We start from the raw sequence: 22671 nt of genomic DNA on the forward strand, positions 1-22671 counted from the left end.
TGCTGAGAGTGCAATCCACACCATCCTCCAGATCATTTATGAAGATATTGAACAAAACCGGCCCCAGGACCGACCCCTGGGGCACTCCACTTGACACTGGCTGCCTACTAGACATGGAGCCATTGATCATTACCCGTTGAGCCCGACAATCTAGCCAACTTTCTACCCACCTTATAGGGCATTCATCCAGCCCATACTTCTTTAACTTGCTGACAAGAATACTGTGGGAGACCGTGTCAAAAGCTTCGCTAAAGTCAAGAAACAATACATCCACTGCTTTCCCTTCATCCACAGAACCAGTAATCTCATCATAGAAAGCGATTAGATTAGTCAGGCATGACCTTCCCTTGGTGAATCCATACTGACTGTTCCTGATCACTTTCCTCTCATGTAAGTGCTTCAGGATTGATTCTTTGAGGACCTGCTCCATGATTTGTCCGGGGACTGAGGTGAGGCTGACTGGCCTGTAGTTCCCAGGATCATCCTCCTTCCCTTTTTTAAAGATGGGCACTACATTAGCCTTTTTCCAGTCATCCGGGACTTCCCCCGTTCGCCACGAGTTTTTCAAGATAATGGCCAATGGCTCTGCAATCACAGCCGCCAATTCCTTTAGCACTCTCGGATGCAACTCGTCCGGCCCCATGAACTTGTGCACGTCCAGCTTTTCTAAATAGTCCCTAACCACCTCTTTCTCCACAGAGGGCTGGCCATCTCTTCCCCATGTTGTGATGCCCAGCGCAGCAATCTTGGTGCTGACCTTGTTCGTGAAGACAGAGCCAAAAAAAGCATTGAGTATATTAGCTTTTTCCACATCCTCTGTCACTAGGTTGCCTCCCTCATTCATTAAGGGGCCCACACTTTCCTTGGCTTTCTTGTTGCCAGCATACCTGAAGAAACCCTTCTTGTTACTCTTGACATCTCTCGCTAGCTGCAGCTCCAGGTGCGATTTGGCCCTCCTGATTTCATTCCTACATGCCCGAGCAATATTTTTATACTCTTCCCTGGTCATATGTCCTACCTTCCACTTCTTGTAAGCTGCTTTTTTATGTTTAAGATCCACTAGGATTTCACCGTTAAGCCAAGCTGGTCGCCTGCCATATTTACTATTCTTTCGACACATCGGGATGGTTTGTCCCTGTAACCTCAACAGGGATTCCTTGAAATACAGCCAGCTCTCCTGGACTCCTTTCCCCTTCATGTTAGTCCCCCAGGGGATCCTACCCATCCGTTCCCTGAGGGAGTCGAAGTCTGCTTTCCTGAAGTCCAGGGTCCGTATCCTGCTGCTTACCTTTCTTCCCTGTGTCAGGATCCTGAACTCAACCAACTCATGGTCACTGCCTCCCAGATTCTCATCCACTTTTGCTTCCCCCACTAATTCTTCCCGGTTTGTGAGCAGCAGGTCAAGAAAAGCTCCCCCCCCCCCCCAGTTGGCTCCTCTAGCACTTGCACCATAGCACTTTCTTCTCCCATTGTAGGAAACTTTGCTGTGCCAATTGGCAACTGGTTCTGGAGGAACCAAAGCAGCACAAAGATGAGCAACGTACAGACCCAGTCTGAAGCCACACTCATGTAGGAGATGCAGCTTTGCATGTTTGGTTACCCTCAGTAGTGTGATTTTAGCATCGATTGACCCCGCCTGTGGAAAACAGTGCCAGTATTCCGAATAGTGGCCTTAGGCACTTGTACGGATCCCCTTCTGAAACCACCCAGATCCTTTGTCCCATCTTTCACCACCCCCTCCTTGGGCTGATCTCACCACGTTTCGTGCTCTGGCTGTGCTGCGTTTGCCAAGGGAAAGTGAGAAAGAGGTGTATGTAACTTTTACGGTTTGGGACTGTGACAATACTGACTGTTTTTGTTTTGGTTTCTTTTCCTTCTGCAGATGTGCTCTTGAGGGGCAGCTCCTACGCATTGGTGGAGCGCCTCCGTCTGATAAGGAGGCAAACAAGGAGGACGTGCTTCACAAAATGCTGCAATCATCAGATCTGGCTGATAGCGAGCACAGAGCATGGAGAGACACAATAAACGAGAAACTCGAAGTGGGTAGCCAGGAGAGGAGACAAGGTCAGGAGTGGCTAATAAAGCTCATGGAGGACCAAACAGAGACGCTAAGGTCCCGATTGCACTGTAGGTGGAATACGTGTGCTCGACTCGCCCTGTAGCCCATACAGAACTTCCTTCCTTGCCCTCCCCAAACTCCCCACACACATTCCTCTCATATTCCCAGTACATTGCAGTACCTGTTGCGCCCCGCCCCAGGGATATTTTCCATAATGACATTTGAACTTACGTGCAACCGAGAGATCCTCTCTTCGGAGAGAGTTGCTCACTGTCACTGTCCCTTGTGAGAAATGTTAAGCTGTGTATTGCTGTTTAATAAAAATTCTGTCTTACAGAGACAGTGAGTCTTTATTTGTGACCTACACAGGGTGTTTGCCACTGTGTGTGAATTTCTATTGCAATCAGCCCATTTGCAGACTACAATTAACGCTCAGGCAGGAATCATTATGGGGGTCATTCAAGGTGGCAAGTAAACAACACCTGGCTCAATGCATTACAGAAAGACATGTTACTGGGGCTCATTGTCAAAATGCTGCTTCAAAGCCTCCCTTATTTGAATAGCGCCCCCTGCTTCATTGAACCCCTCAAATAGCCCTGGTGTCTGGCTTGAAATCAGCCACCAGGCGATCCACCTCAGTGCTTCATTCCTGTGGAAACTTTTCTCTCTTGGCTTCACAAATGTTATGCAGAGCACAGCAGACTGCTATGACCATGGGAATATCTTTCTCATTGAAGACTAACCTGTCAAAAAGGCAGTGCCAGTGACCCTTTAATCTGCCAAACGCACATTCTGCAGTCATTCTTCACCTGCCAAGCCTGTTGTTGAAGCATTCCTTGCTGCTGTTAAGGTTTCCGGTGGAAGGCTTCATGAGCCACGGGACTAAGGGGTAGGCTGGGTCTCCCAGGATCAGTTTGGGCATTTCCGCATTCCCTGTTGGAATCTTCTGGCCTGGAAAGAGTCCCTGCATGTAGCTTTTCTATACAGGCCAGTGTTCCTGAAGATGCGTGCGTCATGCACCATCCCTGACAATCCTGCGTTGATGTCAGTGAAATGACACTGGTGATCCACCAGCATCTGCAGTACCACAGAGAAGTATCCCTTTCTGTTGATGTACTCTGTCGCAAGATGGTCTGGAACCAACATTGGGAAATGTATGCTACCTGTCGCAATTAGGGAATCCCGTTGCTGCATAGCCATCCGCTATTTCCCACTCATTGCACAGAGTCACAGTCATTCTTAGCAGGAGGCGATTTATGGCCCTGCATACTTGCATCACTGCTACCCCTAGGGTGTAATTACAGTGGTTTCTGATCGTTCACGTAACTGAAGTTGACTTAACTTTGTAGTGTAGACATGGCCTTAGAGAATATTCAGTATAATACAGGAGAAGGGAGAGTTAAGAGCAACTACAGCAATGAATAGGAGACCGGGGGAAATCACTTTGATGGATTGAGGTTCATAGGTATAGCAGGGAATGTAAAATTTACCAAACACCTACTAGTCAGAGGACTAAACCTACTAGCTATAGGTTGATCTGAAAGATGAATGGGGGGAACCCACCACTGACATCAATGATATCAGGCTGCAGTTTGTCACAGAGGTCACAGATTCTGTGACTTCTGCAGTGCCCGGTGTGTCTGGCTCAGGGACAGCTAAGGCAGCCCCTGTGCCAGGCGCACCGGCTGCTGCTGGGGCAGTCTCGGGCCCCTGTACTGTGCCCCCCGTCCCCCAGCAGCAGAGTTTGGGTGTGGGAGGGAGCAGGGGGTTTGGGAACAGGACAGGATGAGACCGGCTCAGGGTGGCGCTTATCTGGGGGGCTCCGCAGAAGCAGCAATATCCCCCTTGCTCAGCTGCTTGGCAGAGGCAAGGCCAGGCAGCTCTGTGCCTCATGCTGCCACCCGCATACCCTCTCCCAGCACCTGCGGTGTCCTGGGCAGCCCTCCCCCCAATTTTATTCACTGGTATTTTTAGTAAAAGTTATGGACAGGTCACAGGCTGTAAATTTTTGTTTACTGCCTGTGACTTTTACTAAAAATGCCCATGACGAAAACGTAGCCTTAATGATCAGTGCTGAGGTTGAGAAGTCCAGTACTCACTCCCAAGTTCTTGGAAGTGGGAAGGTCCTAATGAATGTGCTGTTACTGAACGTTGCTAGAGGGCTTCACTCTCTGGTTAATGGGAGCCAATCATTCTGAACCCTTCCAGTCTCCTAGGATCTGGCTCAGTGCTTTCATAAGTGAAATATACTGTTATCCTTTTGGCTTGAAGACTGTTTGTTTTGTGTTTTTTGCCTGGTGAATTGTGTTATTGCTTAAATGCCCTTAATTGTGGTGGCCCAAAGGGTTTCACTATAGTTGGTCAGTGAAGTAGAAGCATGGAACCAACTCTTTTCTAATTCCCATAGATGTTTGTGGGATGGAGCTCGGGTATGGAGGGTTAGAGGGGTTCTGGGTGTATGGGGTGAGGGTTGGCGGGGATGTCTTGGTGTGCAAGGACCAGATGCATAGGAGTTTGGCAAATGGGGTAGCAGCTTCCTCTACAATGACCCCTCCCCCTGCAGCTGAGGAGTGATGGGGACAGGAAGCAGGGGAGGATGCTGAGCTTCCTGCAGCCAGGTGAGGTTTCTGGCCCCAGCCACTTCTTGCAGGGGAAAAGGAAGTTCTGTCCTCTCCTGTCTCCAGCCCAGCTGGGACTAGCAGCTGATTCCGGCTCAGGGCAGGAGCCACCTGCTGGGATGTCCCCAGCCCTGCGGTGATTTACCTCTCTGCCTGCTGCTCTGGGTGCCTGAAATGATGTATCTGCACAGCTACGGAATGGTGCATGACTGCTCTTGCAGCTTCCCTTTGCTTCCCTGTCAGAGAATCATTTTTCTGCAGGGAAGCAAAGAAATCTGCGGGGCACATGAATTCTGTGGACGTGCAGTAGTACAGAATTCCCCCAGGAGTAAAGGGCAGAGAAGTAGTACTATATTATCAGCCAGTGAGTTTGAGTACCTGTACTCGTGCACCACCACCACCCGCCTCTCCCCGGTTCCTGGTGGTGTCTGCCGCAAACAAGCGGGACAGATGGGGTAGTCGAGCATAACCCCCAAAAATAGAGGCTAAGAGATTGGACCTGTTCGGACACCATGTTTATTTAGTGGGTAGCCTCCAGTTACGTATCTCTAACCAGCATGGGTCATGGCTCCAGTGATTGGGCTTATCTCACAAAGTGCAGCAGTCCGTTCAGGACCTCCCCTTCAAGTGTGCATCCATGTTCTCTAAACAAACAGACTCCAAGCTTCATGGCCTCAAAGACTTGAGGGCCACGCTTCGCTCTCTGGGCCTTTACATGCCCCCAGCCTCCAGGAAGCACTTAGGCCCCAGCAGCCTCCCAGATTCCCGGTGCCTCCTTACAAAAGAAAGGAAAAGGACTGTACATGTCTTCAACCCCTACCTTCTGTCTCATCTTCCCAGTTGGGCTCACACAGATGCCCCGGCGGGGCCAGACAGGCCTTTTGAAGGTGTGCCCAAAGATGACATACCAGTCTCGACTCTGGATCCATCCATCCTTTTGTTTTTGGACCGCCTGTCACACTTCCACCCATCATGGTCTTACATAACATTGGACCGTTGGGTGCTCAGCACTATAACAGTCGGTTACACCCTCTAGTTTTCATCCACCCTGCCATCCCTACCCAGTCCCTTTTCAGGGACCCTTCTCACAAGCAGCTTCTTGTCCAGGAAGTGCAGGCCCTCCTAGGTGTGGTGGCTGTAGAGGAGCTTCCTCAAGACTTGAGAGGGAAGAGGTTTTAATTCCAGTGTTTCCTAATCATGAAGGCCAAAGGCGGGGTAGGGGGTCTATGGCCCATCCTGGACCTGCATCACAACAAATATCTAAAAAACCTGAGGTTCTGCATGGTTTCTCTGGCCTCCATCATTCTCTCCCTGGATCTAAGAGACTGGTACGCCACTCTCAATTTCCACATCTCCATCTGCCGCGAACACAGGAGATTCATCAGTTTGTGGTGGGTCAACACCACTTACCAATTCACAGCATTTCCCTTCAGCCTGTCTGCAGACCTGTGGGTTTTCACAAAGTGTATGGTGGTGGTTGCAGCCTTCCTCAGATGTTGAGGCATACGAGTCTACCCATACCTGATGACTGGCTGATCAAAGGCTTCTTGCAGGCTCAAGTCCAGCACAGCATTGGCATAGTATGGGCCACCTTTCAGGCTCTGGATCTGTTAATAAATGAGCAAAAGTCAACTTTGGTTCCCTTCAGAGAATAAACTTCATTGAGGTGGTGCTCGATTCCACCCAGGCCAAGGCCTATTTACCGGAGACCAGATTCCGAACTATGCCAGACGTGATCTCCCCCAGGTCGCAGCCCACTCTCTTACAACCTCCTGGGTTTGCCTCAAACTGTTGGGTCACATGGGGGCATGTACCTATGTGGTGCAGTACATGTGGCTACACCTCCGAGCCCTATAGTTGTGGCTGGCATCAGTCTACTCCCCAGGCAGACATCACCTGGACTCAGTACTCACGATTCCATCGTCTGACATAGCTTCACTGACTTGGTGGAGAGACCCAGGTTCCAAATGAGAGGGATACCCTTTGCCGTGCTGTATCAGTTGGTAAGCTTGGTTTAGGACGCCTCAGACCTGGGGTGAGGAGCCCACCCTGACAATCTGCGGACTCGGGGCCTCTGGTCCCAGGAAGAACTCTCCCAGCATATAAATGTCAGGGAACTGAGGGCAGTATACTTGACTTGTCAGGTGTTCCTTCCCCAGATCTCAGGCAAAATGGTGCAGGTCTTGATGGACAACTCAGCCTTAGTGTTTTACATCAACAAGCAGGGAGGAACTCAATCTTCAGCCCTGTGCCAAGAGGCCCTCCAGCTATGGGACTTCTGTGTGAAACATGCCTTTCACCGCGAAGCGTCACATCTCCCAGGAGCCTGGAACACATTGGCGGATCACCTCAGCAGGTCCTTTTCCTCATCATGAGTGGTTTCTCTACCTGGAGGTTGCCAATGTCATCTTCCAGAAGTGGGGCATCCCCACGTGGACCTATTCGCCACCAAACAGAACAGGAAATGCCATCAGTTCTGTTTGCTGCCTGGGCTCAGCAGGGGTTCTGTCTTTGATGCCTTCCGGCTCTCATCGGCAGACCGCCTGCTGAACGCTTTCCCACCAATCCCCTGGGTTCACAAGATCTTGCAAAGATCAAGCAGGGCAAGGCGAGAGTTATTCTGATAACTCTGGCGTGGCCATGCCAGCATTGGTTCGGTACGCTTCTGGACCTCTCAGGGGCCATTCCACTCATGCTCCAATCCTGTCCGGACTTGATTTCACAAGACCATGGGCATTGGCCTTTGGCTTCACCCGTACCTCGTCTCCTTGCACTTGATGGGATGGTTGCTGCGTGGCTGAACCCTGAAGTCAAACCTGTTCCGAACAGGCCTGCTCAAGTCTTACTAGGTAGCAGAAAGCCTTCCACCAGGGCCACTTACTTGGCTAAGTGGAAACATTTCACGTGTTGGGCCTTTAAGCAGAATCTGTATCTATCCCGGTCTTCTCTGCTGTCTATCTTGGACTATTTGCTCCATCTTAAACATTAAGGTCTGACTCTCTCATCTATTAAGGTTCACTTGGCAGCCGTCTCAGCCTTCCACCCTCCAGTGCAGGGCCAAATCAGTGTTATCCCACGAGATGATGCTCCGGTTTCTCAAGGCCCTGGAAAGACACTCTACCCTCAGGTTTGTGACCTGATCCCCCCATGGGATTTAAACCTGGTCCTGTTGACGCTCACTGGGCCTCCCTTCAAGCCAGATGCTAGCATCTTGTTTCGTGCTACTTCTCTCTCAGAAGGTTGCCTTCCTTGTGGCGATCGCCTCAGCCAGAAGGGTCTCTGAGATCAAAGCCCTGACGATAGAACCCCATTATACAGTGTCTTCAAGGACTAGGTCCAGCTGTGCCCCCATCCGGCCTTCCTTCCAAAGGTGGTGTCGCAAGTCTAAAACAACCAGGATACTTTTCTTCTGGCCTTCTTTCCAAAACCTCAAAGACCACCAACAAGCGTTGGCTCCATACATTAGATGTTACGCAGGCCCTAGCCTTCTACACAGAGAGCACTAAGCCCTTCCTAAATCTATGCAACTCTGTGGCAGCAGCGGAAAGGATAAGAGAACTGCTTGTATCCAGGCCTGTTACATGTAGTTGAAGGTTCCACCTCCAGACATCGTGACCGTTCAGTCCATGAGAGCTTAGGCTTCATAAGCAGCATTCCTCACACAAGTACCAATCCAGAACATCTGTGGAGCCACACCATGGTTGTCAGTCTGTATCTTCACGTCCCACTGTGCCATCACCCAGCAGGTCCATGATGATGCCAGTTTCGGAAGAGTGGTGTTGCAGTCAGCAGGTCCAAAAACCTTGATCCCACCTCCGAGGGTACTGCTTGTGAGTCACCTAGCATGGAATGGACATGAGCAAGCCATCAAAGAAGAAAAATGGTTACTAAACTTTCGTAACTGTTGTCTTTTGAGATGTGTTGTTGCTCATGTCCATTCCATGACCCTCCATCCTACCCCTCCATCAGAGTTATCAGCAAGAAGGAGCTGAGATGATGTGGAGCCAGCAGCGCCCCTTATACTGGCACATACATGCATGGCTCCAGGGGGTGCTAGAGCCAGTCCTACGGATACCACTAAGGGAAAAATCTCCGACAACTGTGCACAGAGCGTGCACATCTAGCCTGGAACAGACATGAGCAATACATCTCGAAGAAAACAGGTACGAAAGGGTTGAAACCTTGCTTTCTCCATAGTTCTGAGGCAGTATCCTCAGTTGAGAGTTGTCAGCGTGAAAGCCGATTGATATGCTCCTAATCATTACCTTCTGAGGAGGCGATTGTTCTCTTTTCATTTTAGAAGTTTGATCTTAAAATAATAAAAAAAAGCTCCTCAAAAAAGGCATCAGCTAATCAAGTCTGAATTATTTGATTGTTTGTTTGTTTGTTTTAAATAACTTCCAGGCACAGCATCCTGCAATAGCAAGCGAACATCGGCACTAAATGTGAATTTTCTGTGTTTTCCTGTTGGCTTAATTAAGACCTCCAGTTATTTCTTACATTTTTTCTTATTTCCAAACAAAAACAAACAAAAATTAAAATAAACAACTTTCTCTACAAGTTATAAAAGTATTAATTTGCTCTGGGCCCTTTTAGTCTCTCTGGTAAACTCATAATTAGGCAGGTTTTTGGTTTGTTTGTTTTTTTAAGTGTATTCTCATCTCTAGGGTATATATAACTGTTCCACAACTAGTAAATCTATATTTATATATTAAGGTTTTTAAAGGCATATTATTTACACAATTCACCGGAATGGCTCCTGTGGAAGTTGGAGGTGCACTCATGTAATTATGTATTTAGAATGCCTGGTATCCACTGTTTGTGTGTGTATAATATATATTTATATTTATATATTTCAAAATTTAATGGAGAAGAATTTACTGTTCATTAATTGTTTTGCAGATATTTAAAAAGGACTGTGTTGGTTTTCTTTTTCCATAAATGATCAGTTGCTTGCCAAATGCAGTTAATTTTTAACAGGGCTATTTTTGGATTGTAACAGAGCAAAATATGCACTGGAAACTCCTTGTTTTTCTGTCTTCGAATGTTCAGATTTTTTTCTTTGATCCAAAGGTGCAGGGATGTGTGTGCTGTTGTATGGGTATGAGAAAGGTTGAGGGGATGAAAACTGTTCTTGGGCTTGGAATTGGTACATCCAGTTTGAGCCAAAGTGAATATCTATGGCTGTTATAAATCCATGGGAATAGCAGTTTATAATGTAAACGCTAGCTGACATGTAACTGATATGTTGCCTAAAATGAGCTAAGTTCCATGGTTACATGAAAGGCGCACATTGGGTGCAAGTGGCAAAGTGATGGAACTTGTACCGTTTTGACATTGTTGTGATGGCAAAAAGGCACAGTTGAGCAGGAGTGAAGGGATATGGATATGTGTGTTCTCATGCTTTTATTGTGTATGATCCATAAAACAATAATTGGCAATGGCAAAAAATGCTTCTCTCTGCTGGTAGATCACAAGCGGGGCCACATGACATGTTTAGTCTATTATGTCGTCACTGGAATCTGTCAACTGATGGCCTTGTGACTGTTAACCTCAATGTGTGTGCTTGATATAACCTTAAGAGACACAAAGTGGGGAAGATAATATCTTTTATTGGATCAGCTTCTGTTGGTGAAAGAGACAAGCTTTTCCAGCTTGCACAGAGCTCTTCAAATCCTGATCTTACACGGGTCAAAACTCCTAAGCCATGTTGCCTTCATTTTATTTTTAAAAAGGATACAAGCAGTAATACTCTAAAAAGAATATTATATTGGAAGAGCTTGCTTCCCTGCTGGCCAAAGGCCACAGTATTCTGTTTACAAAGTGACATCTTCTCATAGAATCAGAAACTGGAGGTGTTTGGTTATATCTAGTCCAATCCCAGCCATTGCATGCATGATTGTTCTCCTGCAGCCAAGTCTCCAGGGTCTTGTTTCCTTAGTTTTAAATGATGGAGCTTTCACCGCTTCCTTTGGGACACAAGTGCAGCATCTACTTTAGATAGAACTCATTGTTAGATTTTTTTTTTTTTCCTGGTATTCTGCCTTAATTTCCCTCTGCTCAGTCTTATCTCATTCCCCTTACTTACTTTGCGCACTGGTCCAGTGGGAACAATTCCTTTCCTTAGTTAGCATTTACACTTTCCAGACCTTAGTAGGCTGTGATCATATTCTCTCTCCACACTTCCAGTATGTGTTTTGGGAGGTAGGAGGTAAGATTACACTTTCCCAAGAGAAGCAGAAGCCCTATTGCTTAATCATTTAAAACTGAACTGCACAAAGCACTGGACGCTACTACGGGAGAACAATCCTGCTGTGGCTGCAGACGGAACTCGATGTGGAGAAGCAGCTCCTGTCCCAACCTAATATAAGATTATACTGACCAAAAATCAGGACTTGGAATAAGGCGATCTGGGTTCTATTTTTGGCTGTGCCACTGACTTGCTAAGTGATGTTGAACATGTCCTGTAAAATGTAAGGCATTGTAGCTATACTAAAGGGTCACACCTACTATAGCAAGAGATGCTGCACTGTGAACTTGAAGTGTAGATTGTTGCACATTAATTGTTGTCTCTTTTAGGTTGCATCAACCTTCTTCTTTACACAAAGGCCATAATATTTCTTCCCATTGCCTCTCTTAATAGCTTTAATTCCCCAAAACTTGCTTTTTCAAAAATCTAATCTTTGAACTACTATATCCTACTTTTTCTTACTATAGTGGATTCAGATTTCAGTTTTCACACACTTTGGGTGTGCACTATATTTGTAAAACACATTGTGTTTCTGAAAATTATCTGCTTTTTTCTCCAGGTAATAACCATTCGGTTTTGCAGGCAGGGATGCATTTCTGATCTCGAACAGAATTTAATAAAATAATATTTAGTAACCTCTGACATGACACACATGCTGAAAGGACCCAGAAGAGAACAAATCTGATAAAACAGGTAGGATAGCTTTGTCAAGGTAAAGCATTGTTGCCATGGTTTAGAACCTGGCTCAGAGACGACAAAGAGCAGGAATAAATCATCAATTTTCAACATGGCAAAAGTTAACAATGAGATTTGTATTAGAACTGGTTTTGTTTTAATATGTTACATGATTTAGGAAGGTGGAGGGTGAACCGATGACAAAAATCTAGGTCAGTCTTCGACTGAGGATCTTCAGAGGGACCTACCAAAGGTAGGTGAATGGACAACCCACTAGAAAATGAAATGCATTACCTAGTATTTATTCAGAGATAGAAGACCAAAAAAAAAAAGAAAGAAAGAAACCTAATGATTCCCTCTCTGAGGAGAAATTGAAAAGATTGTGACTGTTTCATTTAGACAGAAGATGAATAGGAAGGCACATGAGATGGGAGTATGTAAAATAATGAATGGCCTAGGGAAACTGGGTGCTCTTGTTTAACCTTTCATAGAATACAAGGTCAAGGGGCTGTCCAATGAAATTGAAAGGCAGCCAATTTAAAACAAAGGAAATAGTTTTCTACACAATTTCTAATTAGTCTGTGGCTACCTTTACCACAAAATATAATTGAATGTAAGGTTTAGCAAGATTAAAATAAGAAAAGAATTAGACATTTATATTTAAAGGACATTCAGAATTATAGTAGATGTGATATGTCAGATATAAAAAACCATCCTGCTTCTGCATTTAAGCCAACCACTAAAGGTATGTCTACTGCATTGTAAACCCAGATTTGTGGGACCTGTGCTTGTGGACTCGGTGTTTCCAAACTCTCCCTTCGGTGTCCACACTGCATTGTAACCCTGGTTTTACAGTTGCTTGACCCAGGTCCCACAACTGTGCTAATTCATCCTTACTGCACTCGCAGACCTTCTGACTCAGGCTGTGGCCTGAGCTGCGTCCTCACTCCAAAATGACAGGGCTTAGACTGAAGTTTCAGCAGGACTTGGGCTCTGACCTTGACCCACCCTCTTAGGAGGAAGGGTCTAAGGACCCGGTCCTGAGTGTTTGCTGATCTGCGTCATACTGTTTTGTATGTAGACGGAAATGGGGCTTGGGGTCAAACCTTAGTCAGAGCCCGGGCTTAGTGTGCAGTGTAGATATACCCTCAGTGTTGGGAATGAGGAAGAAAATTCCCTTATGGGAAAGTTGGTTTGTAACTGTCCATTTTGGGATGACTTACACCTTCCTCTGAAGCAGTTGGTACTGACTGGTGTGAGAAAGAGGATTGTGCAGTAGATGGACCACTGGTCTGATCTGATACTGCATTTCCTACATTCTGGAGTAGTGGAGCATGTTCCTGTGTTTAAAGCAGAGGACTGGGAATGAGGACTTAATTTCTATTTGTCTGTGTTGCGGATGTGCTTTGTGACCTTCTGCAAGTCTCCTTCCCCCCACCTCAGTTTCCCCTTCTATGAAATTGATATAACTGTCATGTGTTGAGGCTTACTAATTTTTGTAAAGCACTCTTGGGTCCAACAGGTATGCAGAAATCCAAAATATTAGTATAATTAAATGTTAGATGTGCAGAGAAACTACTGTGGGTTAGGACCAGTACCTTGTGGCAATACCAAGGTTCCCATCTGGCTACAGTCAAAATTCAGTGCTGCTTGCGCCTTTTAAAAATAAATAAATATAGATGTAGATTGACATGGATTCAAGAGAGGGTTTTGTCAGTCAGCTTCAAATAGTAAATGCTGAGGCCAGCCCCTTGTTGGTGGAGCTGTCAATACAGAAGTGAGTATTTGACATCCAGCTTGGTTGGTGGCTGGGGATGGAGGATGTTGAGTTTTTCAGAGATCAGGCTGTAAATGAAGTTGTTCTATTGGGTCACTCATCTGATTTACACACAAGCTGTTTCTATTGAAACACCTGAGGCCTTTTGTTCAAGCTTGTGAATAAGCTTTTTTCAGTCCCCAATTGTAATTTAGAGGCTTCGTTTCTTTCAATGGGCAGAAAGCAAGTACAGGAATGACATTTCCCCCCAATATGTGAACCTTTGCTCTTTTAAAGACAAATGCTGATTTAAAAAAAAAAAAAGGAACAGAACTCCAGTGGTAATGTAAATCTTGTTACATACATGAGAAAAATCCTAGCTGACTGGCTCAAAAGTCACAAAAGGAGTTGGTTATTTTCTGTTGTGTACTTCCTCACAGATCAATAATAACTGAGGTCTGGACCAATATTAACGAACTAGTTTGCGTATGTAAATAAGTACATCCTGATTAGCTGCAAGGAGTTCTGTGACACTGATCTCTTAACTTTTCTGGACATAAGAGCTTTATAGATAATAAGAGTAGGTTTTGTTTTGTGTTTTTGTATTGGGATTTAGAATTCTTCCGTATGTTGGAATACTCAAGTATTGTCTGGTAGGTTAAAACAGCAGACTGAGAAATGTGACTTGGGTTTCTATTGTTTGCTGTGATACCTGGTCCATAATTCCTGCTCTCTCTCGACTTAAGTTTGCCTGACAATAAAATAGGTGACACTTTACTATCACACAGGGGGGTTGTGTTTTTAAAGTATACAGATTCTTGAATTCTAGATTCTTTATCAAGTGTAGAATTTATTTATAAAATTGAGGTGAGATTATATTAGGGTAACCAAAACTTTTAAAAAGCACTTTTTCCTAGGTTAAATTCTCCAGTGAATTTGAAAAATATGTGTATATTTGGAGCGGAAGCATAAATTGGAGCAAAATATCCCAAGTGACATGATGTAAACTGGTGATAGGGTTAATTCAAGTGTGGTTTACTATATGGTAACAAATTATGAATTTAGGAGGCTGTCCTCTTTCTGCCCATTTCTGGATTGGTCACATGGCTCCCACATATTAAATTTAGTGCAGGACTTTCCACTCCTCCCAGAGCAGTGAGAAATAGCAGCTCAAAAGGCACCTGCCATTTCACACCGTTACAGCTGTCCCTTCCACTCATATTTTCTCTCATCCCCCTGCTTCTTAAAAAAAAAAAAAAAGGCTTAATATGGCATGGGGGTGTGGAGATGAAGAATATAATGGTGTGAGATTTCATGTAACTAATCTGTCATATCCTACTGTGTTTGTAACTAGCTGCCCATTTAAAATGCATTGGTATTATACCACCATGCCAGTGATACAATAAACAGCAAGTTCAGGCTCAAAAGTTCTGTAACTGATCAGAACAAGGTTGCTGTCAAAATGCCAGTAATATTTTTAACCTGCCGTGCTAAAGATTTAAAAACTATGGATATCAGAACAAAATAGTTTTAAATATCAGGTTTCAGAGTAGCAGCCGTGTTGATCTGTATTCGCAAAAAGAAAAGGAGGACTTGTGGACCTTAGAGACTAACAAATTTATTTGCGCATAAGCTTTCGTGAGCTACAGCTCACTTCATCGGATGCATGTGAGCTGTAGCTCATGAAAGCTTATGCTCAAATAAATTTGTTAGTCTCTAAGGTGCCACAAGTCCTCCTTTTATTTTTTTAAATATCAGTGACTACTATTTTCCTTTTTTTGATGGGCTAACCCCCTCTTTTTTATTTTTGTTTTTGATCCATTTGGAAAGGTGAATTATCAGTTTGCTATGGTAACTGTAGTTTAGTTAATGAATAGCAGAGCAAGTAGAAACAGAAAACCTTTGCAAACAGTAACTGAGTTATTATTGTCCTTGGGCATAGGATCTTCCCCACCCTTTTCCCACTCACTCTGGTGCAAGGGTGGGGTGGGAGTGCATGGAACAAAATCCACAAAATCTTTTCTGTTTCCCTGACACTATCCGATGGAATTTGTCGTTCATTTTTCTGCTTACCTTGTAGAATCTTCCTCTCTGTGGTATATTTGAGAGGTGACTATGCATGGAGGGAGAGAGAACTGATTAATTGGAAAGAAATAACTTTGTTTAGTGCAGTACCACGAAAACTGATGCAAAAAGTTGATTAAATAATTAATTTGTTGGACCATAACCTCTTTTTTTCACTTTTTGCTACTGTGTCGTCTAAGAGTTTCTGAGGAGACAAATCAATCCGTAGTGTTTCTTGAAGCTCTTTCAGTCTTAGAGGCCAGCTGCAACTGTGTTGATGCAATTCAGCTAAGCCGTCAAAGTTCCTGTAATCTGTGCCATCCTGTCTCATACAGTCCCATCTCATAGTTGTCCTTTCTCTGCAGTGCTCTATGCCCAGATCTCTGTGGCTGGGCTGCTCCAGCCTGGCGGACAGCATGCCCTCGCTGCGATGCCTGTATAACCCAGGGACTGGCGCACTCACAGCTTTCCAGGTACTTTCTTTCTCTCTCTCTCTTTCTCTCTCTCTCACTCTGTGTGCATGTCTGTTTCTTGCTTGCTTACATCCATTTATTCTGCTTCAAACTGTGTGCTTCCTTATGCCATTCAAAACTCCTACAGTCATAAACTCATCTCGTGTAGATTCTGAGTGTATCACTCTGAGGCATTTTCATTGCTTTGTTTTTAATATCATTTTGCCTGAAGTGGTCTGGTACCATCAACTTTTTGCCATTGTTTCTCAGGTCTATCAAAAGCATGCAGCTGAAGTTTAACAAGTGTAACTCGCACACAGTATTCATCACACAGTCTCTGATCTGGGCCTATGTATAGCCAATTGCCTTAATTTTGCTATCAACATTTTTCTTAAAACTATTAGAAGAATTTGCAATGGGCTGGTGCAGTGGCACTGATAACTGATGCCCTGTGTTCATATTTATTTTGTTAAATTTAATCATGGCAGCCCACGAGCTTCAGTTACAGAAAATTAGAACATAGAAAAGTTAATCAGATGCCACACAAAGCAAGTGGATTTTGCTTTGTACTCTGAAGTTTGGTAGATTTTGACTCTGAACTCTCAAGGGAAATAATTCCAAGGATGGGAAAGGGTCTACTGCTAGACATGGAGAATTCAAATCTTCAGTTCTGATAGCAAGCCTGTCCCACCCAATCTTAATTGTCAATTTGGAGTATAGAGTGAGAGGCAATTCTTGAATAACCACGTCCCAGACCATTCAGGGCTTCAAAATCATTGCCAACACCTTGAATTACAGCTAGACATGAACATGGAGGCAGTGCAGATTGAGCTACACGGGTGTTGTCTTTGTTCTGGGCACTACTGGAAGTTGATAACTGTTTCTGCACTAGGTGAGGCTTCTGCGGTACTTCAGGGGTAGAGCCTTGCAAATCAAGCCTTGGAGGCTCAATGGCATGAATAAAGAACAGGAGGACTTGTGGCACCTTAGAGACTAACCAATGTATTTGAGCATGAATGGGTTAGTCTCTAAGGTGCCACAAGTCCTCCTTTTCTTTTTGCGAATACAGACACACACGGCTGTTACTCAGAAATGGCATGAATGATTGCTTCAGGGTGCATACTAGAGAGGAATAGCTGCAGTCTGTTATCCTAGGCAGATGTTGGCCACTGGGGCTTTTCCCCAGCAGCCTCTGGGAATCGAAGAGCAATCACTGATCCAGTATGCCCCTCAAGTTGTGAATCATTTTGACAAAAGTCAGTTACCTGCCTTCAAGAGATGGCGTGCAAGAAACCTGCATTTTCCTTTGGATCTGGTTTCCTGCTCCCAGGATTGGCAGGACGAGGGAGTGCTGTGGAGAGATGCTCTCAGTCCCAGGGGCCGCTTAAGTGTCTTACATCATTCTGCAGCAACCCTTCTAGCTGACCTAGCACTAGCATTGATGGACTCTGGAAGGTGTCTTGTCAGCCCTCCTTGGCTGAAACCAGCTTGTTGCAGAGCTTTCAGTGGGGGAGGGGAAGAGAGCTTTTATATCCTTCTAAGAGGACTCTGGAGACACGGGCAGTATTTAGATTCCTACTTCTAATCCTGATTTGCATAATTTGACTGAATCAGATGGGCCTCTTTTTGGATTTGTGTTGAGGAATAAATATCTGACATGTGTAAGCTCTGCTTTAAGGGCAAGCCCAGATAGTGTGTGCGGTGCAGTTTGCATACAGAAACCGGTACCCCTCTTTCTTCTTGATCTGTTTCCGATAGCACAATATATACTTCTGTTTTTAGAAAAATCATACATTTATATAGTACCTTTTATCTCAGGATACCCCAAAGCACTTTACAAACTACTGATATTCAAGAATCATTTCACCACTAACAAATTGTATCCCCATCTGAAGCTGAACAAATCAACTGTATAACAGGAACACGGCTGCTACTCTGAAAAGGAACACAACAGTTCAGGACTGGAAGTGATGATGAATACCGTATCCATTTGAAAGTACAGTGAGAATTTGGGATTTAGCTATACTCCTGTGAGAAATTTCTGAGGCTATTTAATGACCACGAGCGATGGGGAACTCTGCCTCACGTGCCATCCGAAACACCTCTCCAGCAGCACAGTATCCATGCTGGGGCATTGATTCTGTACTCACTGAGGGGAGAAACTTTGAACATCCAGCACCAGTTTCTGCAGCATTTGCATTTGTCTTTAACCCAATCAGTTTTTGAATAGACTTTGACCTTTATTAGCTTGCAAGGTCTGATGAGGTTTCTTCCTTAGGTTGCTGTCTATTTTGTTGCAGTAATCTGAGTGGGTGTGGGGTTGTAACACGTCAGTGACTAGGATATCGAGAGATATTTCCGCCTTTTTTGGTGCTATAAGAATTTTCAATGTAGCATTTTAAGATCTGTTTTTGTAGCCCAGCAAATTTTCTCATATTAAGCTACTTTTTTTTTCTTTTTTTTCTTTTTCTTTTTTTTTTTTTTGTTTTAGCAAGCTTGAAGTAACTGGAGAAGAATATCAATTTTCTTTGCTTGTGGCAAGAAAGAAGATGCCATCTGGAATGCCACTTAGTCACTGCTGAATTTGTCTAGTTATTTACATGCTTTGCCATGAGATGCTCAGACAGAAATGGCAGAACAGGCACTTTCTGAATAGTTCAGCTAACAACCTGCTGACACCTCATGGGAAGCGTTGGCAAATATTCGAGGTAGAGAACTCTCTTGTTACGTCAGATGACATCCAAGTTTCTCTTCCTGTGTTTGTTTTACTATCAGAAACATTTGTTTGAGAACAGGCTCGTACAGGCCCTCGATTCAATTTGACAACGCTTTGTGACATCACAACAGGGAGCAGCAACGTCAAAACTGGAGTTCTGACTTTGCATGGGGGATTAAGCAGCAGGAGCGATATATTTCTCTAGTGCCTCTTATCTCAGAAGATCCCAATGTGCTCACAAACCATGATTGACCATATAAGTGAAAAGCAACCAGCTCTTGATGGAGAGCAACAGCAAACTGGTACATGACATGCTGCACAGCAGTGTGGGTAGGAGATGAAGACGAAATTTTAGCATAGGATGACAAAATGACTGATCCCCTACTCTTAAGAGCAAAACTACCATCAGGCCTTTAATGTTCATGAAGAACATGCCATTCCAAACTGATGGCAAATTTTAGCCCACTGTGACCCTCCTAAGCAACAGAAATCCTGTTTACATGTAGATGTTCTTCATAATAAAAATAGTCACATGCAGAGTTGTCTCTGAAACTGAATATTTTTAAGTTTCCAGGACACACACCAGAAGGTGTATTTATATTCTAGTGAAATTTTTCACTTTGAATAAAATTGTTTACTTCCCCTATCATAAAATACTTGCCGGAAAAGGAAGGATGCAAATTCAGAAATCAGCATATGTCATATTTAAGAGCCCTACCTGACTGTGAACCATGACTTACAGTTAAACTTGGTGTTAAAACACAAGAGTGCAGTGAAAATGGAATGTGTCTCAAGACATCCAAGGTCGCAAGGTCTGAATGTGTAAAAAGTTAAAGTAGTCTGGGTTTTCTGCCTTATTATTTGGGTAACAGACGTTTGGTGGTAATAGGATTTAGCACACATCTAGTGATGGTCATCTGTAGATCTCCAAGTGCTTCACAAAGGTGGGCAAGTGTGATTATTCCCACTGTACAGGTGAGGAAACTGAGCAGTGAGTTTAAATGACTTACCCAAGCTCACACAATAAGTCCGTGGCAGAAGATTTCCACACAAGTGCCACATCAGATATAGACTGTAAACTCTTTGGGGCAGGGACCATGTCTTTGTTGTAAGGTGCCTGGCAAAATTTTGGGTGCTCAAAAAGAAGACAAAACAAAATAAAGCCAGGAACAGCACTGTCAGTTGTAGGCTGCCAGTTCTGAGATCCAGTAGTATGGTGATGGGTAGCATAGAAAACAGAGAAGGGTTAGATTCCCCATGGTAGAGTCAGAAGCATCCTGTTGGGTGAAGGGGAAGATTGAGACACTGTAGTCTTTCTAGACTGCTTTACAGAGTATTTCATATAAATTCCCACAATCTGCTATAGTTGTGGCAGGTTGAATCGAGTACTTGAGCATGAAGCAGTACACACAGAACGTCACTTCCACAGGCTGTAGCTCCTTATTAAAGATGAAGGTGGTTGTGATCTGTGCAGTTTTGTGCAAATTAGTGTGGCCACCTTATTGATGACAGAGGGTGCTGTCTTTTGATTGGGCAAAGCCCTTAGAATGAAGTATACGCGAGAGTAATTTTAACGTTAGCAGATCGGACAGGGTTAAGTTGCTGATGGCATATGTGCACCTTGTCTTCTGATAGAGGTCATTTTTTGGAGAAGGGTGAGGGATAAAGATACGGGATGATTGAGATGCATGGGCCACAACCCAGTACACACAGGCAGCAAAGAGAAAGGGGCAGCTGTTTTTGTTTTGTTTTTTGTTTTGTTTTTTTGCTTGCTTGCCACTTTTCACCATGGCTGATATTGGTATATATGAAGTGATTTTTCTTAAGAGGGGCATTGTCAGTAATTTATATCCGATGTTCAGCTTTCTTTGTAAATTTCAAAGCAAGTTTCCTTCGGACTATTCACAGGTTTTGTTTAAAAAGTTGAGTTTTTCATTACTGAAAATTACTGTGTATATATAAATATGAGAGGGTATAATGACGATATTATTGATGGCCTTAAGGTAAGTAACCCCTACAAAGCAAGCTGTGCATGCTTTCCAGTCATTGTGTTGGGTGCAGATGTCTCTTACAATTTGTCTAAATGAATTATTCAGCCCTGAAAAGAGCAATTATTAGTATGATAGTTTTTGTGTCTAACTGGAGGTGAAATACACTGCGTGGTCAAGAGATTCCATCGGCACAGAGAAATAGCTGCACTTGACCGACTCCTGCTTTGCATTTCCTGCTCTGGTTCTGTTCCAGTGGCCCTGTGAAATGTGCCTGCAGGCTATTTACAGTGAGATTATACAAGTGAATCATAATTTTGGTGACTGAGATCCAGAGCATGTGGCTCCGGCACCCCCCAGCTGGTGGCAGGCTCACCCCTGTTTATGAATGTAGTTAGGTGGCCCCCAACTGTTTACAAGACAGCAGAGGTGAGATTTTTGATTGACAAGTCAGAAATGCATTAGATCATTCCCTCTGCCAGTCTCTGGTTCATGCTGTTAAAAATGTCAGCCTCTCCAAGTTTGAATGGCAGCCCGAGGGCCTCAGAAGCTTTTTGTTTTCTGAGATGGAAACACAAATTGGATGTGTGCCTGAGCGCTTCATCCTGGGCTGTAATTTCATCTTTTAGCTAAGAACCACAAGGTACATGAGCAAAGCACCCTGTAAACAATAATACTGGGGAAAAAAATAAACAAGGTCGTGTTTCTGGTACGTTGATCCACCGGTGTCCTGACCTCTATCACGTTGAACATCTCCACTCTGATTGCTGTTCCCTTTGGCATTACAATGAGAGGGAGAGAGACTGACAGAGGAGGCAAAGATTTAAAGTTGCAGTGTTGCAGTTCCTTGTATTGGCTATGAAATATTGAACTGCCACAATGTGACGCTTGGATTTTTAAGCAAAGTTTCTTATATGAGATGTTCAGAGTCCACTCCTCCTGCTTCCTTCACCCCGGCTCATTGATAAGCAGGGCCCTACCAAATTCATGGCCATGAAGAATGCTTCACGAACCGTGAAATCTGGTTTTCCCCTGTGAAATCTGGTCTTTTGTGTGCTTTTACTTTATACTATACAGATTTCACAGGGGGAGACCAGTGTTTCTCAAATTTGGGGTCCTGACCCGAAAAGGAGTTTCGGGGCGGGGATTCAGGTTATTTTAGGGGGGTTGGGGTATTGCCACTCTTACTTCTGCACTGCCTTCAGAACTGGGCATCTGGAGAGCGGCGGCTGCTGACCGAGGGCCCAGCTCTACAGGCCGCAGCGCAGAAGTAAGGGTCGCAATACCAGACCAGGTCATCCTTAGTTCTGTGCTGCTGCGAGTGGTGGCTCTGCCTTTAGAGCTGGGCTCCCAGCCAGCAGCCGTAGCTCTCCAGCTGCCTAGCTCTGAAGGCAGCAGCACATAAGTAAGGGTAGCAGTACCACAAACCCCCCTAAAATAACCTTGCGACCCCTGCCCCGACACTTTTTTGGGACAGGACCCTTACAATTACAACACTGTGAAATTTCAGATTTAAATAGCTGAAATCATGAAATTTACGATTTTTAAATCCTATGACCATGAAATTGACCAAAATGGACCCTGAATTTGGTAGGGCCCTGTTGATAAGATTGAAAGCAATAGCAATTAAATGCATGAAAGGGAATAAGAGAAATGACAGAACTGCAACCAAATTACCTGCTTGATATTTAGTGGTGTGACAGAGTTAGAGGTTCAGGAGTCCAAAGTCCAGTGGAGTGAGATGCGTGTGCACCCTAGTCTGTGATTTTTAAATGGAGGGATGCTGCAGAGCTAGTCTAGCTGTGTGTGTCTGTGTGTTGTTGAGCTTTGGTAAACAGATACAGTGCTATAGGGCAGTGCACACAACAAAAAATATGAGATAACCTACTTATCACCCTGTTGCTTTAGTGACCTTGCCATCTAGCCGGTTCTTTAGATCCTCAGAACCAGTGCTCCATGGTCTCTGTCATTCCATGGCTGGGGAATCTACTACAGAATCCGCTCTCTGCTGCAGAATTGTGCTCTAGGATCTAAGCTTCCATTTAAAAAAAATTGTTTCCGGTCTGTGTGATTGCAAAGGAAGCGTTCCAAAC

General features: G+C 44.4%; 1 protein-coding gene across 13 annotated transcripts in view; it reads left to right on the forward strand.

The window, feature by feature from the left end:
- BTRC (beta-transducin repeat containing E3 ubiquitin protein ligase) overlaps nucleotides 1-22671 on the forward strand; it is a 171308-nt gene that overhangs the window by 40240 nt on the left and 108397 nt on the right. For 5 of the 13 annotated variants that reach the window (XM_084633284.1, XM_084633290.1, XM_084633289.1 and 2 more), the window contains one exon: nucleotides 15788-15895. The exons of the other annotated variants lie outside the window; for them this stretch is intronic. In XM_084633284.1, the coding sequence (XP_084489410.1) occupies nucleotides 15788-15895 (108 nt within the window). The remainder of the gene's footprint in view (nucleotides 1-15787; nucleotides 15896-22671) is intronic. 13 annotated transcript variants of the gene reach the window in all.

Source organism: Lepidochelys olivacea, assembly GCF_965140295.1.
Source record: "Lepidochelys olivacea isolate rLepOli2 genome assembly, chromosome: 7".
Classification (NCBI taxonomy): Eukaryota; Metazoa; Chordata; order Testudines; family Cheloniidae; genus Lepidochelys; species Lepidochelys olivacea.